Raw genomic sequence first — 19,114 nt, forward strand, 5'->3', positions numbered from 1 at the left:
GCGGCGGGTTCACTTCTTTGGTGGTTTTCTCAGCCTGGATCTACTTTCTCTATTTCTATGTCTGAAGACTGATGCAAACAGAGGGGGAGGAGGAGCCTCTCGCTCCGTAATGGCTGCGCCCATAGTGTATTACTTTTCTTTCCGATCCGCGTTACCATTGCGGCGTAATTCGCAAAAAACAACGCCCAAAAACCCCATTGACTTAGAATGGGGGAGATATCGGTACGTAATAACTGCCGCACGATTTACGCCACCCCCGCAATATATACATCAAAATGTGCGGCTCGGCCGGGAATGGTGTGCTATTACTTTTCTTTCCGATCCGCGTTACCATGGCAACGTAATTCGTAAAAAACTACGCGCAAAAACCCCCATTGACTTTGAATGGGGGACTCCGAAAAAAACCAGAAACTTTGGCACCACATAACTCTGCCATACTTTGCCTAGCAACGTCACTTAAACTTTATAATGCATACACAACTTTGGTCTTTTTCCACCAATAGGGATGGGCTGTAATTGATTAAGCCCCGCCCCCTCTGTATTCCTATTGGCTGGGTTTTAAACAGCCACTACTCCAGTTCACAGCATGGTACCGTCTTGAAACTTGGTGTCTGGACTTAAACGGCCAATAGGGACTTATTACTTAAGCTCCGCCCCCTCTAAAGCCCCGCCCCTATCTTCCTATTGGCTTAGCTTTAAACAGCTATATCTCCAGTTTGCAGCATGGTACCGTCTCGAAACTCGCTGTGTGTACTTACATGGCAAATAGGAATTATCTGTAATTGCTTAAGCCCCGCCCCCTCTTTATTCCTATTGGCTGGGCTTTAAACAGCCATGTCTCCACTTCCCAAAACGTTACTGGTCTCAAACTCGCTGGGTGGTCCCACAGTCCCAACGGCTAACCGCTAATGCTAATGCTAACAAAGGCCAATGCTAACAAATGCTAATGCTAACAAATGCTAATGTTAACAAAAATGCTAATGCTAACATATGCTAATGCTAACATATGCTAATGCTAAAAATGCTCGCTGGGTGGTCCCACAGTCCCAACGGCTAACCGCTAATGCTAATGCTAACAAAGGCCAATGCTAACAAATGCTAATGCTAACAAATGCTAATGTTAACAAAAATGCTAATGCTAACATATGCTAATGCTAACATATGCTAATGCTAAAAATGCTAATACTAACAAATGCTAATGCTAATGCTAACACATGCTAATGCTAATATATGTTAATGCTAACAAAAAATGCTAATGCTAACACATGCTAATGCTAACACAAATGCTAATGTTAACACATGCTAATGCTAACAAATGCTAATGCTAATGCTAATGCCAACACATGCTAATGCTAACAAATGCTAATGTTAACTAATGCTAATGCTAACACATGCTAATGCTAACATATGTTAATGCTAACAAAAAATGCTAATGCTAACACATGCTAATGCTAACACAAATGCTAATGTTAACACATGCTAATGCTAACAAATGCTAATGCTAATGCCAACACATGCTAATGCTAACAGATGCTAATGCTAATGCTAACAAATGCTAATGCTAACACATGCTAATGCTAATGCTAATGCTAACACATGATAATGCTAATGCTAACATATGCTAATGCTAACAAAAAATGTTAATGCTAACACATGCTAATGCTATGCTAACACAAATGCTAATGATAATGCTAACAAATGCTAATGCTCATGCTAACACATGCTAATGCTGATGCTAATAAAATGTTAATGTTAAAGCTAATGATAAAAATGCTGATGTAAAAAAACTAATGTTAATGCAAAATGCTAATGCTAACACCAACTGCTATACAAGGATGCTAATGCTAACACCAACTGATATACAAGGTTGCACACACTTAGCGAGCTGCAGGCACACTTAAAATTTCGTAGAAATGTTCTTTTCTAGTTAGTTAGTTACATATATAATGTCGCCACAACTTTCGGCACATGCACATGCTTGACAGGGTGGCATAGACTCCTGTGATTGCCTGTAGTATAAAAAATATAAAACCGGTTTGATTATAATTGATATGTATGGTAATGTGTGTGGTAAACATTTTGGTGTGAAAAGGTACTGTTGCAAACACAATAGCTTTAGTTTAGGAATGCACGTGTTACAGTAGATATACATTTATTCAGGCATGGGGGGAGGGGGTATTTACTGTTGCATAGGCCTATAGAACTTCCAAATTAATTATTTAGCAGGGGAACTCATGGCAGTCCCCGGACCCCACGTTGACAACTAATAATGTTAATATTGGGACAATACAAAAATAGGATAATGTTGTAGCTCTGATTATAGCCTACTGTATGTGTAATTGTATGTTATAGGCCTACTGTCAAATGACACAGGGCGACCGTTGCTAGACCAGACATTACAGAAAGTTAACCTACATTAGACAACCAGACCCACCCGCATTGTATTTATGTATGATGTATAAAGAATGTATGAAATATAACAGCCCATAAACCATAAAACTGTCTCCACGACTCACAAATGGGTCCCGACCCAGTGTTTGGGAAACAGAAGGAAGCGTCCATTTCATAGTGAAGTCGACGTTCAGAATCGCAGATTGTAGGCTATATTATTTTCTTCACAGCATACTACATATCACTCACGGTAGAACACTGTTTATATAGGCGATAATGAACCAAGGACATCATAGCCTAGTTTAGAACAGTGGTTCCCAAACTTTTTGACCCAAAAGACATGGGACCCAAACAGCAGATCTAAAAGCTCACAAGGCGGAAAATGTTTAGAAATATTATTAAAAACAAAACGTAGGAAAAATAAATCAAAGAGACCCAAATGTCTCCATGAGCCACACATGGGTCCCGACCCAATGTTTGGGAAACTGGTTTAGAAAGACCTGTGTGCGACGGTTTAGTTTTGGCTCGGTGGAGCTAGTTTGTGTGAAACAATAAAAGGCAATATAGCTATGCTGGCGAGTTTGTTGCTCTCTGTAAATAGAAGGGATGTGATATATATCGTGTAAAGCCTACACTTATATCCCCCACAGCCTCGTAAACTACCGCCGCTAGTAATACTAAGTGAAAAAAAAATTCTCTCTCCATGATAGATCGATCCCCGGACCCCGGCCGAAAAAATCTGTTATGCTAAATGGCCATTTGATTGTGTCGCCACCAAAACACCCATGATAGGAAAAGAGCTTGTGACATCACATGCGTCAACTCGTGGAAAGCTTTTCACCTCTGCCTTCCCAAAAACAGAAAAAGACACAATGGTCAGAAATAGGACTTTGTGAGGATAGAAGGTGCCAGTGGGACCCCAAAAAAAAGGTTTTAAAATAGAAAAAGTGAAAATTCATGGTGTAGGCCCTTTAACATATCAAATGATCACAGAATGTTTTTAAATATAATTCTCCTTCCCTCCTCTCTCTCTCTCTCTCTCTCTCTCCGGGATGGCGTCGCTTGCGACACCGTCTCTGTCCTCGCCTCCCGTTGGTCTCGGACTTGACTCGGACTCGACCCCCTCCTAGGGGCTCTTGACTCGGACTCGACTCGGATTTGAATCCCCTAGGACTTGGACTTGACTTGGACTCGCTTTAGGTGGACTCGACTACAACACTAGGGATGACTGTGAATTAATTTGGCCCTGCTTGGCATTACTTATGTCCGTTTTATGCCCATATATGGAGATTCCTAAATTGTCAATATTAAGGACATTATTAAGGATATTATGCTATCAATATTAAGGACATATATGGGCGGCGTGTTCCTCCCTCCACGTCATCAGCGCCCACACCCTAGGTGGGGTTGGCGATAGGGCCTTTCTGTGTGGAGTTTGCATGTTCTCCCCGTGTCTCCTAGGGTTGATACCCTCACAAAAAGATGAACAAACTCCCCCAGAATGACACCAACTAGAATCGTCAGAGAAACGCTGTGGTTGGCCAGATGGCCAAAAATTGGCACGACCTCGAGGTCGCATGTCACCCTGAGGTCGCAATTCACCCTGAGGTGCCTTGCTAGTTAGGATTATTAATATACAATGATGCTGCTTGGAATGGAATCTATAATATTAATATCAAAACAAAATTCATAACTCTTTTACTGCTAAAAAACCGCTCGTTCTTGTTTCACGTGTCCGCGGTCCGCCTCACCATTACGAGCGTTCATTAGTTTAACTGTCTGAGCACTGTGAGCAGATGAGGGGTGGCGTGGGTGTGTACAGTAGCAGCAGCTCCCGTAACGTTAGTCTCAAATCTGGAGCGCACATAAACAATAATGGCGGCGGGTTCACTTCTTTGGTGGTTTTCTCAGCCTGGATCTACTTTGTCTATTTCTATGTCTGAAGACTGATGCAAACAGAGGGGGAGGAGGAGCCTCTCGCTCCGTAATGGCTGCGCCCATAGTGTATTACTTTTCTTTCCGATCCGCGTTACCATTGCGGCGTAATTCGCAAAAAACGACGCCCAAAAACCCCATTGACTTAGAATGGGGGAGATATCGGTACGTAATAACTGCCGCACGATTTACGCCACCCCCGCAATATATACATCAAAATGTGCGGCTCGGCCGGGAATGGTGTGCTATTACTTTTCTTTCCGATCCGCGTTACCATGGCAACGTAATTCGTAAAAAACTACGCGCAAAAAACCCCATTGACTTTGAATGGGGGACTCCGAAAAAACCCAGAAACTTTGGCACCACATAACTCTGCCATACTTTGCCTAGCAACGTCACTTAAACTTTATAATGCATACACAACTTTGGTCTTTTTCCACCAATAGGGATGGGCTGTAATTGATTAAGCCCCGCCCCCTCTGTATTCCTATTGGCTGGGTTTTAAACAGCCACTACTCCAGTTCACAGCATGGTACCGTCTTGAAACTTGGTGTCTGGACTTAAACGGCCAATAGGCACCGTAGAGCCGAATTTAGTCGGTTGACGCCCCCCCGAACCGGGAGATGCGAACCATATTTGGGTTTGCCTAGTGCCGAACCGAACTTTGTTAGGCTCCTTATAACGGTATGGATCGACCCTAAGACTGCCGGACGGTAGCATTACTACAGACTCTGGTGAGATGAGGAGACATGCTGTCAGTTTTTACACAACACTGTTTGGAGCAGAGCACTGTGAGGAGCAGTGTCAGTCAGAACTATTAGAAGGACTAATTAAGCTCACTCCTAGGGAGAGGAATGAGCTAGATCAGGAACTGTCTTTCGAGGAACTGACCACGGCCGTTGAACAGCTTGCTCCTGGTCGTGCACCAGGGATAGATGGGCTGCCCATTGAGTTCTACAAGGCTTTTTGGGAATGTATGGGACATGACTTTCATGAAGTAATGCTGGACTGCTATAGCCTGATAAATCAGTCCGCACATTACCACCCCCTGTTGGTGGGTGGTGTGTAGTGTGGACTGAACCCGGAGATTCATTATTTTATTTCTCCTCGTCCGAGGAGCGGGTGGTTTGAATGGGCCAATCAGGGTTGTATGCTTGAGGCACGTGGTTTGGCTTCTGGTGGATTCCCAAGCTGGTCCGGTCCCAGCCCCCCCCAGCCCCCTCCCTTCAGAGCTCTCCAGCCACGTGAGAGTCACTAGTGGACTCTGATTGGTCTGTGAAAACTGTCATGGCGGCGTCAGACTCGACTCGTATTCTTTTAATTAACTACAGTATTTTCTGGACTATAAGGCGCACCTGACTATAAGGCGCACTGTCAATGAATGGTCTATTTTCAAACTGTTTTCATATATAAGGCGCACCTGACTATAAGGCGCACATAATTGACGCTACCGTTGCGTTATGCATCCAACAGATGGAGCTGTGCTAAAGGGAATGTCAATGTCAATGAATGATCCATATATAAGGCGCACTGGACTATAAGGCGCACTGTAGTTTTTTGAGAAAATTAAAGGCTTTTAAGTGCGCCTTATAGTCCGGAAAATACGGTATACAATAGTGCCGTTTCATTACGTTTTAACACCATTTTGCACTAACGTAAACATGCAATCATATATGTTATAAGAAATAACGTATTTTTGCAATGTCACGCCACGTCGCCGTCGGGGGCTCTAAGCGTGTGTGTGTGTGTGTGTGTGTGTGTGTGTGTGTGTGTGTGTGTGTGTGTGTGTGTGTGTGTGTGTGTGTGACGTCAATAGGCTTTAGCCCGCCCCCCGCTGAAATAGAATCTCCGTCTGAAGGCTCAGACTCCCTCCCTAAGCGAAGAGAAACGTAGCGTGTGAAGAGTTTGACGCTTGCAGCCAGGCAAGGACTGCTACCAAAAGGGCTTGCTGCCCACCTCATGCAGGAGAGCCGTTCTATCCCTCCTCCCCAAGAAGGGGGACCTAGCCCTTCTAAATAACTGGAGACCTGTAGCCTTATTGTGTCCGGACTACAAGGTGCTCTCACGGGCACTATCCAACGACTGAAAGACCACTTACACTGGGTGAAAAGAGAGATTATCTGACATATACTGGTAGAGTATATGACCAATTTTGTACCAGTATACTGGGCATATACCCACATAATTGGACGTTTTCAGTTCAAGAGATTTTCAGGCATATTCCCCTGTAAACTGCAAATAATAGGTGATATTCTGTCCCCAGCTAGACAAAGGCACAGAAAGGCACCCCCTGCTGTGCCTTTGTCTAGCTGGGGGCAGAATATCAGGGGAATATGCCTGAAAATCTCTTGAACTGAAAACTTCCAATAATTTGGGTATATGCCCAGTATACTGGTACAAAATGGGTCATATACTCTACCAGTATATGTCAGATAATCTCTCTTTTCACCCAGTGTTAGGTGTACTAATACAACCGGATCAAACATACTGTGTACCTGAAAGAACCATTATGGACAATTTGTTTTTTATCAGGGATGTGTTAGATGTTTGCAAACTACACAATGTTAATATAGGCATCCTATCCTTAGACCAACAGAAAGCCTTCGATAAGATTGATCATGGTTTTCTCTTCTCTACCATGAATGCATTTGGCATTGGGGAGAAGTTCACAAAATGGGTTAGTCTACTATATACAGAAGCAAGCTGCATGGTTAAGGTGGGAGGTGGTTTGAGCAGACCAATAGCAGTTGGAAGGGGGATCAGACAGGGGTGCCCCATATCTGGCCAGCTCTACAGTATTGCCATTGAGCCACTCCTATGTAAACTCAGAAGCAGATTGGAAGGTCTAACCCTACCTGGACTCAGCCAGAGACCTCCTTATGTCATTGCAGCTTATGCTGACGATGTAACTATTTTTATAAAGAATCAGAGGGATGTGGATGAAATAAGGAACTGTCTTGGTATTTATGAAAAGGCCTCATCAGCCAAGGTTAACTGGGATAAAAGTGAGTCCCTAATGGTGGGGAGTTGGAGGGAGGAGCCAGTCCCCAGCCTACCCGGAGGCTTACAGTGGGGACAGAGGGGATGACGTTTTTGGGAGTTTACTTGGGTTCAGAGACCTATCAGAATAAAAATTGGGAGGGTTTAGTGGACATGGTGAAATGACTGTTTATTTATCACTATGTGAAGCTACTGAATGACTGTTTATGTATCACTATGTGAAGCTACTGAATGACTGTTGATTTATCACTATGTGAAGCTACTGAATGACTGTTTATTTATCACTATGTGAAGCTACTGAATGACTGTTTATTTATCACTATGTGAAGCTACTGAATGACTGTTTATTTATCACTATGTGAAGCTACTGAATGACTGTTTATTCATCACTATGTGAAGCTACTGAATGACTGTTTATTTATCACTATGTGAGTGAGATTAAATCATGCAAAGGTAGGGGTTAATGGCATACAACATTATATTATGACATGTATTACAGCATTAGATGAAAAAATTACTTGAAGCAGCAATGTGTAAACTCCTATATATTGCTTTTATTATTTTATGATATGCAATAGTCTTTTTAATGTGACATGGAGTTGTTAATCATAGTGAATCATATTAGTTATTCATCTACAATATATGTCTTCACACACAGTGGTCATAGTGAATCATATTAGTTATTAATCTACAATAGATGTCTTCACACTAAGTGGTCATAGTGATCTTATTAGTTATTAATCTACAATAGATGTCTTCACACAAAGTGGTCATAGTGAATCATATTAGTTATTAATCTACAATAGATGTCTTCACACAAAGTGGTCATAGTGAATCATATTAGTTATTAATCTACAATAGATGTCTTCACACTAAGTGGTCATAGTGAATCATATTAGTTATTAATCTACAATAGATGTCTTCACACTAAGTGGTCATAGTGAATCATATTAGTTATTAATCTACAATAGATGTCTTCACACAAAGTGGTCATAGTGAATCATATTAGTTTTAATCTCATTGACTGCCAAAACTGTTAAAACATCTTCTATAGCTGCCCTTGCCAGCGATTCTGAACGTTTTCACTTACCTTTGAAAGATCATAGAATATTATGCAGCTCCACGATCCACCTACCGGTGGTCTAAAAAGACACACAGGGGTCTCCTAGAGTCTGGAAGATAAAATGGTCCGGTGGTGATAATCCGTTGCAGAGTTTTAGGCAGTTGAATGTAGCTTGTTTTAGACAAAAAGCAGCAGTATACAAGTAAACCTTCTTGTTTTTTGTTTTTTTTTTGTTTTTTTTCCTTCAGCTCTCCAGGTACAACCAACAGTCCACACAACAGGTAAACAAACACCAACAAATGACTAAATAGTTCTCAGGGCCGGTTCTGTCCCAATTGCTGCCCTAAGCAAGCTTTCCATATACTGACCTATTTAATATTGGATTCATTGCAAAATGACCCCTAGGGGGCGAGCCCAACTTGTTTGCGATGGTTTTAGAAAACCTAGTTGCATATTTTCTGCCATACTAAACCCTAAACTGAAACTTCAAATTGTCACTAAGAGAAAAGTCTTGATGATTGTTGACAAGTTCCCTCACATAGATGTATACATGAGGTTACGTTTATGTGAGGGAACTTGTCAACGATCATCAAGACTTTTCCTAAACCCCTAAACCTATTTGCCTTTTTTTACTATTGTCCTTTGTGTGTGTGCTTTTTTGGATTGATGTTTTTTTTTTACAGTTTATTCTCTTGTCTGTGTACAGAGTCTGTTGGTGTCAGGTTGGTGGGAGGAATCAGTAACTGTACGGGTACACTGGAGGTGAAATACCAGGAAGAGTGGAGACCAGCGACTGATTTTACATTTGACTTGAACCTGAAGTCATCATCTGTAGTGTGCAGACAGCTGGGCTGTGGCTCTGCTGTGGACACTAAATGGACTTCTGGTTCTGCACGTAAGCCTGTATGGATGATGACATCTTCATGTACTGGATCTGAGACATCACTGGGAGAGTGTGTCACAATGCAGTCTGGTAGATCTGTGGAGAGACAAGAGGTGATCTGTTCAGGTAACAAACAATGACTAAGTAACTAACTAACCCTAACCCATTGGCACAAATCTATACAGTATCTTTTTTGAGCAGTGGTAAACCGCTCCATAGAGTGGCTTTGCGTGTGTGTGTGTGTGTGTGTGTGTGTGTGTGTGTGTGTGTGTGTGTGTGTGTGTGTGTGTGTGTGTCTGTAGCCATTTCTCCTCAGCGTTTTGCCATAGCATTGTGTGTGTGTGTGTGTGTGTGTGTGTGTGTGTGTGTGTGTGTGTGTGTGTGTGTGTGTGTGTGTGTGTGTGTGTGTGTGTGGCATAGCCTGTACATCCTAGACTTAAATCCTAGTCTGAAGACGTTATGCAAGCACAACCACCACTCACTTCACATTGGGTGTGATTTTTTTTTTATCTGCCTACAGTATGTGTCTGTCTGTCTGTCTGTCTGTCTGTCTGTCTGTCTGTCTGTCTGTCTGTCTGTCTGTCTGTCTGTCTGTCTGTCTGTCTGTCTGTGTGTCTATAGTTTGAGAAAAGTACAAACTTATATTAAACTTCATGTTCCATCCTCCATGTTGTCCAGCCCTGTTCTCCCAGTGTGGCAGAGCTGAGCCTGGCGCTGCCAGCAGGATCCTGGGAGGCAGAGGGTCTGTTGCTGGGACTCATCCATGGCAGGTGTCTCTGCAAATCAGAACCAAAAATTCATCTAAGGACTTCGAACATGACTGTGGAGGCGTCCTCATTGCATCCTGCTGGGTCCTCACTGCTGCTCACTGCATGTAAGCTGCTCTGTATTCACTGCTCACTGCATGTAAGCTGCTCTGTATTCACTGCTGCTCACTGCATGTAAGCTGCTCTGTATTCACTGCTGTTCACTGCATGTAAGCTGCTCTGTATTCACTGCTGTTCACTGCATGTAAGCTGCTCTGTATTCACTGCTCACTGCATGTAAGCTGCTCTGTATTCACTGCTGCTCACTGCATGTAAGCTGCTCTGTATTCACTGCTGTTCACTGCATGTAAGCAGCACTGCATTCACTGTTCACTGCATGTAAGGGCATTACTGACCTGTGTTTATCTGATTTGAAAGAAGATAGATTTTTATTTTTATTTAACAACATATATGTTCAGTAATATCAATAATAATGTTCAGTGACAGCTCCATGGAGATGCAGGACTTGCAGGTGTTCTTGGGGGGAGTTTACCTTAACAAGACAGAAGAGTCTGACCAGGTCATCCCTGTGGTGACAGCCATCGTTCACCCTAAGTACATAGGAGCGCGCCATGATGATGTTGGTGAGTGAATCTATGGACATAAGAAATTAAACAACGTTGTTCAACATAGTGATATAACCAATTGTAGAATGTGGTTCATTCTGAACCGACTAGTTCCATTCCTTGATTCTGATTGGCTGGTTGCTGTGGTATATGAGACTATAACCCACACCTTGAATGAGTTTATATCAAACCCAGGTGTGTTATTTCTTTCCACAATGTTCCACAGTGCACCAATTATCTGCACCTGTGTTTTTTCTGCAGCCTGGCCGGGAACTACTTTCTTGTAGCTGGGGACTACTTTCTTGCAGAGCAGAGCTTATAGTGAATTATTAGTGAAATAGAACAGTTTTAATTGGTACATGTCTATGATTTTTCATGTTGCCATATTGTAACCGTTTTAGAAAAGCAATAAGCCACGCAAGGCTTGTGGTTACCTGTATTTTACACCGGCTGAGAGGGTTGGAGACACTCGGCTGTGCCTCGTGTCTCCCTACGCCTCTCAGCCGGTGTAAAATACCAGGTAACCACTCGCTTCTTGTGGCTTATTGCTTCAGAATATATATCCATCCATCCATCCATCCTTCCATCCTCAGCCGCTAATCCGGAATCGGGTAACAGTTCCACTTGAGATTTCCAGTGTCTCATGTGTAACCTCAGCCACTTCCTACTGGAGGATCCCCAGGCTTCCCAGGCCGGTGTGCAGATATAATCCTTCCATCTGGTCTTTGGTCTGCCACGGGGTCTCCTCCCAGTGGAGATATAATCCTTCCATCTGGTCTTTGGTCTGCCACGGGGTCTCCTCCCAGTGGAGATATAATCCTTCCATCTGGTCTTTGGTCTGCCACGGGGTCTCCTCCCAGTGGAGATATAATCCGTCCATCTGGTCTTTGGTCTGCCACGGGGTCTCCTCCCAGTGGAGATATAATCCTTCCATCTGGTCTTTGGTCTGCCACGGGGTCTCCTCCCAGTGGAGATATAATCCGTCCATCTGGTCTTTGGTCTGCCACGGGGTCTCCTCCCAGTGGAGATATAATCCTTCCATCTGGTCTTTGGTCTGCCACGGGGTCTCCTCCCAGTGGAGATATAATCCTTCCATCTGGTCTTTGGTCTGCCACGGGGTCTCCTCCCAGTGGGGTCTCCTCCCAGTGGAGATATAATCCTTCCATCTAGTCTTTGGTCTGCAATGGGGTCTCCTCCCAGTGGAGATATAATCCTTCCATCTGGTCTTTGGTCTGCAATGGGGTCTCCTCCCAGTGGAGATATAATCCTTCCATCTGGTCTTTGGTCTGCCACGGGGTCTCCTCCCAGTGGGATGTGCATCGAGGACCTTCCTAGGAAGGCGCTCGGGGGGCATCCGTACTAGATGCCCCAACCACCTAAGCTGACTCCTTTCCAAGTGTAGGAGCAGCGGTTCTACTCCAAGTCTCTCTCGGGTGACTGAACTTCTCACCCTATCTCTAAGGGACATACCAGCCACCCGTCTGAGGAAACTCATTTTGTCCGTTTGCGTCTGTGACCTTATACTTTGGGTCATGATCCACACTTCATGACCATAGGTGAGAGTAGGAACCAAGATTGCTTGCTAGACAGAAAGCTTTGCCTCCAGGCTCAACTCTTTTCGTCACAACAGTGCGATTCAATGACTGCAATACCGTTCCTGATGCTCCAATTCCATGGCAGATCTCGTGCTCCGTCCTCCCCTCATCCGTGAACAAGACTCCAAGATACTTCACAGAGGCAAAGTCTCATCCCATACTTGGACTGTACAATCCATCGGCTTCCTGCTGAGTTTACAGGGAATGGAATGAAATAGACCCCAATAAGGGAATCATAGAAACATAGGAACCCTGATAGAAACTCTGAACTCGCTCTGCAGGTTTGGCATAATTTCTGGCCAGATCTGACCAACAATGTGTATAGTTATTCTTTTGTTTGTTTTCTTTTTTAGTTTAGCAGTCATTGATTGAAGTGTTGTAATAAATCAATATAACGTGTTTTTCAATAATCCTTTTTACAATCACATGCACTGTAATGATTTAATTTGATAAATGCCATCTACAGTATATGTTAGTCAGATATACTAATACATAATTCTGTGTGTCAGCTTTACTTCAACTGAAGGCCATCCACGGTCATCTCTGTGCCATGGAAACCCGCTATGTTAAAACTGCATGTCTGCCAAACAAGCTCTTCCCTGATGACATGGTGTGTGTGGTCACAGGATGGGGCCGCACTGGTATGAATCTATCTGCACATTACCATCTGAATCACTGATATGAATCTACAGTATCTACAAATAACCTCGCATCACCATTATTTGGTTTACAACGGTCCGTTTGATCCGTTCTAGGCGGAAACCATAAGCAGAAGAAGCAGCGTCGCTTTGTTTTGTTTCCCCCCGTTTGTTTCCCCAATCCCTATTAAAATGCTCCAGTAGCCTAGTGTAGTGTTGCCAGTCGCTACGAGTTGGACTAAAAGATGCATATACCAAACACATTTTTCAAAAGCAAAACTATGCGCATCAAGGGGTTTATTAGGTAGGCCCTAAAAGTATGTCCTTGAGTGCAGGGGAATTATTTTAGGTTAAACTGTTTCCGGTTGGATAGTTCCGGCCAAAGTGTAGTCTGTCTAGGACTACAACATGACATAAATGGCCCTTCTTCCATACCAAAGGGCAAGTTTGCATTATGACTTGAAGTCAAATGTTGCTTAGCGACTCCACTATTTCTGTGTGTGTGTTTGTGGCCCTCAGAGAGTGAACCTTCCAACAACAGGCTGATGGAAGCCAGCGTTCCTTTGATCTCCAAGCAGAGCTGCACGCATCCTGATGTCTATGGAAACCGACTGGACGACACCATGATCTGTGCAGGATACATGGCGGGAAGAGTGGACAGCTGCCAGGTACGTGCGTGTGTGTGTGTGTGTGTGTGTGTGTGTGTGTGTGTGTGTGTGTGTGTGTGTGTGTGTGTGTGTCCTGTCTGCTCCCGTGCTGGCTCCCACGGCAGCAGCCCAGGTCACCACCTGTCGTCACCGTCTCGTCTCTCTCCTTTCCTCACCGTAGGAGCCTTCCATTTCCTGTGACAAAGGAATCTTTCACACCGTCTTTACAATAACTGTATTAAACTGGTTGTATAAAGTCTATATAATAATGTATTAAACTGGTTGTATAAAGTCTATATAATAATGTATTAAACTGGTTGTATAAAGTCTATATAATAACTGTATTAAACTGGTTGTATAAAGTCTATATAATAATGTATTAAACTGGTTGTATAAAGTCTATTTAATAATGTATTAAACTGGTTGTATAAAGTCTATTTAATAATGTATTAAACTGGTTGTATAAAGTCTATATAATAATGTATTAAACTGGTTGTATAAAGTCTATATAATAATGTATTAAACTGGTTGTATAAAGTCTATATAATAACTGTATTAAACTGGTTGTCTCTCCAGGGTGATTCAGGCGGTCCTCTGGTGTGTGAGCAGGATGGGGTTCATTACATCGCTGGTGTGGTGAGCTGGGGGGATGGATGTGCTCAGAGGAACAAGCCTGGTGTCTATGCCAATGTCCACAGATATGTGACCTGGATTCGTCAGGAGATGTTGAATGTTGATCACATTGATACCTCTGATGTTTATGATCACTCTCATGATTTATGATCTCCATTCTTTGATACATGATAAGCCTGTTCTAAGACAGGTTTAAGACAAGCAGAAATGACAACATATACAGTTAGTCATATATTGATAATCTGATGAAGGTCTAACAGACCTAGACATGCTTATATTCCCATTAAAAAACAATTATTGCATTTACAATATAATTCTAGAGAGATTAAATTGATGATAATACATGATACGATGTTAATGTTACTAGATAGATTAAACTGATGATGATGATCCAATGTTGGAGCTTAAATACAATACATGATACAATGTTACTAAAGAGATGAAGTTGATGCTAATACATGATGCAATGTTGGAGCTTAAATTGATAAGTACAATATGTGATAAAATGTCACTAGAGATATGAAGTTAATATTAACACACAGCAGTGTAATGGTCATTATTTTATCGGCGGTTCACTATTTTAACACATATGGTGCCAACCCCGAGTTTCCCGAGTTTGTATTGGTACCAACGCTGTGCCAACCCCGAGTTTCCCAAGTTTGGGCCGTTTTTTAAATTATTTTTATTTTATTTATTTTTTTCATTTTTTTTTTTTTTTTTTTTTTTAATGTTTTTTGGACCTCCAGAAATGTGTTAGGCATGATCGCGATCGCGAAATTGCATGTTTAACCCCCATACCAACCCAGTCTTTCAAACATGGCAGCCATGTTTGTTTACATCTGAAGAAAACATAATGGCTGATAAATCATGAATGCCTGAACGGATTTCCAAGCGGATTTTTTTGTTTGAAAGCTGTGAACAGCATCTACACACGTGGTGCATGAATAGGCATGGGCGTGCACGATCCGTGCACTATAAATTACATGGAAGTCTATGGAGACCATGGCATCGTGGACCATTGAAGAGAAAAAATCATGGCTACAAGCGTATTTTAATAAGAATCCGTCCGCGACCCACGGTTTGCCAAACAGTGGTGTAGCCTATGTGAGGAGTCAGGATGCATTTGCACTCTCACTTGTAAACCTGCTATGCAAAGCAGCCATTTGAGTAGTTGGCCTGTGAATCACGTTCTATATGAACACATCATGAGTAGTTGACCTGTGAATCACGTTCTACAGTGAACACATCATGAGTAGTTGGCTTGTTAATCATGTTCTACAGTGAACACATCATGGGTAGTTGACCTGTGAATCACGTTCTACAGTGAACACATCATGAGTAGTTGGCTTGTTAATCATGTTCTACAGTGAACACATCATGAGTAGTTGGCGTGTTAATCATGTTCTAGAGTGTAAACCTTCTAAGCAGCCATTTAGTCCATGGGCCATACGAGATGTCGGTATCTGAGAAGGTGGCAAAGTTTACCATGCATTTTAGAAAAGCTCTATATCTGTAGATTATATTTTGGTATGATAACCCTTTCTGAGACACAGCTAAATTGGTGTTATCAGCCGCTAGAGTTGGTGTCCCATTAACTTTACTTTTAGTGATGAAAAGAGTCATCACTTTTCACACTTTTGTGGGGACAGTTTTAACCCAAGGAATGTTTTTCGTGCAAAACAGATGCTTGCAATGGATTCAGAATCATGAAAACGCCTAGTTTAACCCCTCATATGCTACTTAAAGCAGATTATTTGTTTAGCTTTTTTTCCCCTGTATAGTAAAGTTAATGGGACACCAACTCTAGCAGCTGATAACACCAATTTAGCTGTGTAGCACACTATGGTTCTCAAACCTTTTCATTTCAAGGACCCTCAACTCTGAGTGTTCGAATGGAACCAAAGTTCCATTTGTACACTCTCAGAGTTACAAACCCGTAAGGGTCCATTTGGTTCCCCTTCAAGGGACCACAAGGGTCCCTGGGCCACACTTTTTAGACCCCCTGGTGTAGCAGAGTGTTTCCAGTGAGCCAACATGCACAATATCAGCACCCTAACTCTGTTTGAGCAGAATGGAACGGAGCCTTCATTAGTATCATTGGTAACACTGGCTCTGTTTGAGCAGAATGGAACAGAGCCTTCATTGGTATCATTGGTAACACTGGCTCTGTTTGAGCAGAATGGAACAGAGCCTTCATCGGTATCATTGGTAACACTGACTCTGTTTGAGCAGAATGGAACAGAGCCTTCATTGGTATCAATGGTTTCTTTGCATAGAGCCTATTAAAAAGGTAAATGGTGCATTTATCCAAGGCACTTTACACAGATTGTGCATTACATTCTACCATTCACACCCATGGTGGAGGAAACCATGCAAGGCACCAACCTGCTCATCAGGAGCAGTTAGGCCCTAGTTGCTCCCGAGGGGTAAGCAAAGATTCTAGGGGTTCAGAGTCTTGCTCTTCAACACTAACTCTGGGGGAGCCCGGGATCGAACTGGAAAACCTTCAGGTTCCTCCGTGTTCTAATGACGGTTTCTCTACCCCTGAGCCACCCTATTGTTGGGCAAACTGGTGGGTGATCTTGACCTGCTGCTCTGTTATCTTAAGTGTAGAAAACTGTTTTGATTTGGCTTTGTGTCAATAAAATTCACTTGATTGACTGTTGTTTTTGTAACACTTATTTAAAGTACAATGAAACACTTTGGCAGTTTTGGTTTTGAGTAACAACGTATCAAAGTTTAATCAAGTTCCAAAGTGTTTATTTTCACAAAGCATGTAAAATAAAGCTTTGGCAACATTGTAGGCACAAAACATATTGTATTTAGAGCTTCCTTTTTTAAGAGATCGCTACAACCACCCTGCTCTGGTCTCCTCTAAAGCAGTGGTTCTCAAACTTTTCAGCCCACGACCCCCCAAATAATCATATTTTAACTGGGGGGACCCCCCAACCTGACAGGCACTAAGAGTTGAGGCATTACATCTTGTAAACGTATACTGTGAAAATAGCAGATCTACATGCTCACAACGCCTCACTAACCCTAAGCCTAAAACAACATAATATTATTGAACTCATGTCTCCATGACAAAAAAAAAATCATCTTAGGGGTGAACTGTTCCTTCATGTTAATCATCTGGGGACCCCACAAAATAATTTGGGGACCCCCTGGGGGTCCCGACCCACAAGTTGTGTGCAGCTGTGTACGCTCTATTTGCAGTCTTTTAAGCCTTTTTTAATATTTTTATTATGTTTTCTTTTAACCCCACATCCTCTCTTGTACATTTTACTTATGATAGGCACAGGCTTTTAGAAACCAGATCAGCTCCTCTGATGTGTGAACAGGATGGCATTCATTACATCACTGTTCTGGTGAGCTGGGGTCCTCAATGTGTTCTGAACGACAAGCCTGGTGTCTACGCCAATGTACACAAATATGTTGACTGGATTCATGAGAAAATGTCTAATGATGAGATTGATTACTCTTATGATGATATCACTTATGATTGAGCACATAAGTATGTTGTAAGACAGGTTAAAGATTGTAAAACAGATTGTAAGGCAGAATTAAGATTCAACTTCATAGCGAACAGAGCGGTCTAGAATGGGACGGAGGACATTTTAAAGGTGATACACCATGAAATTTCACTTTTCCTATTTTAAAACCTTTTTTTGGGGTCCCACTAGCACCTCCTATCCTCACAAAGTACCATTTCTGACCATTGTGTCTTTCTCTGGTTTTGGGAAGGTGGAGGTTAAAAGCATCCCACGGGTTCTCAAAACAGGCTGTCCAGATTTGCTGCCGTTTGTGACGTCAAAACGGCCGTTTTTTATGGGACATAAACAATATGACATAAATACTTTTTAAATGCGTATTGTGTATTCAATTGAGGAGCCTTGACGGTCACAGACATGCTCTCGCTAAAACCTACTCTAGTGACTTACGGGGTCACGGGACAAATTGTGACCAAGGATTGTTTTTTGTATTGTATTGTATTGTATTGTATTGTATTGTATTGTATTGTACTGCATTATTAGCTAACAAGGAACAAGGAAAATAAGCCAACAAAGAGGGGAGGAAACCTGGGCAAGCATATTTTCATCTATGGTTTTCACTATTATCAATACAAGGTCAATTAACTGACTTAATTGTGAACATACAACATTCTTATATTAAAGGAGCTATAGTCAACGTTTTCTTGAAAAACGGATGCTAAAATAAAAATGTTTCGAAATATTTTATGCAAAAATAAGCTTCATATATGTGTTTCTATTCAAGAATGACCACAAAAAGCGTAAAATAATGATAACAATATAGCTGCAAGCAGCGATAAAGTGTCCAAGGCATAAAAAGCAGGAAAGCAAAAAGGCATCAAGGGAAAGCAAAGAAGAATATCAAAGAAAAACTAGAAGCAGTGTTCTTCCGAACAGGACTCCGGCAGGTCAGGTAGTTTTTTTTTTTGGCCTAGTGGTGACTCTATAATAGGCCAAAGTGAAAAGGGTGCCGCGTGTTCTTGGGCCTTTCACGGCAATCGGACGTTGCATGCGGGATTTGAAGCATTTTGTTCCAAAAATGTGTTTTGCAAAAATTGACCCGCTGGTGGCGCTATAACAGGCCAATGTTGAGAAGGTTGGCATCTGTTCCTTGGCCTAGTGGGAATGTGTGTGCAAAATCTCACACACATAGCAGGCTGCGTTTGAGACATTTTGTTCAAAAAGGAGCAATCCTGCAAACCTTGGAATTCAATGTTAGCCAATTAGATAGAATATGATATCTGACAAATCCGTCATGATTACATCACTGTAGAGATACTGTGTACTGATTTGTGTGATTTTCGGATAAAATCTGAAGGAGTAATATCGAAGAATGTGTTTTACATACTGTAAGTTGGCCTTCTGGTGGCGCTATAAATGGCAGATGTGAAAAATGCAGGGCACAGGTTTTTCCTTGGCCTCTGGGA

The 19,114-nt window shown here is 42.3% G+C and overlaps 2 protein-coding genes across 3 annotated transcripts in view; one reads left to right on the plus strand and one right to left on the minus strand.

Annotated features, from left to right (window-relative positions):
• Window positions 1-16,818, plus strand: part of LOC308281730 (neurotrypsin-like) — a 92,980-nt gene extending 76,162 nt beyond the window's left edge. Inside the window, exons 9-15 of one of the 2 annotated variants that reach the window (XM_080722009.1) lie at window positions 8,638-8,670; window positions 9,096-9,398; window positions 9,951-10,146; window positions 10,520-10,662; window positions 12,749-12,880; window positions 13,397-13,545; window positions 14,101-16,818. In XM_080722009.1, the coding sequence (XP_080578135.1) occupies window positions 8,638-8,670; window positions 9,096-9,398; window positions 9,951-10,146; window positions 10,520-10,662; window positions 12,749-12,880; window positions 13,397-13,545; window positions 14,101-14,307 (1,163 nt within the window). In that variant the 3' untranslated portion in view covers window positions 14,308-16,818. The remainder of the gene's footprint in view (window positions 1-8,637; window positions 8,671-9,095; window positions 9,399-9,950; window positions 10,147-10,519; window positions 10,663-12,748; window positions 12,881-13,396; window positions 13,546-14,100) is intronic. The other variant, XM_080722010.1, reaches the window with a different exon arrangement.
• Window positions 1-19,114, minus strand: part of LOC308281586 (uncharacterized protein) — a gene marked incomplete at its 3' end in the record, with an annotated part of 534,349 nt that overhangs the window by 447,097 nt on the left and 68,138 nt on the right. The gene's annotated exons all lie outside the window — the stretch shown is intronic.

Source organism: Nannobrachium achirus (genome assembly GCF_963921795.1).
Source record: "Nannobrachium achirus genome assembly, chromosome: 3".
Classification (NCBI taxonomy): Eukaryota; Metazoa; Chordata; class Actinopteri; order Myctophiformes; family Myctophidae; genus Nannobrachium; species Nannobrachium achirus.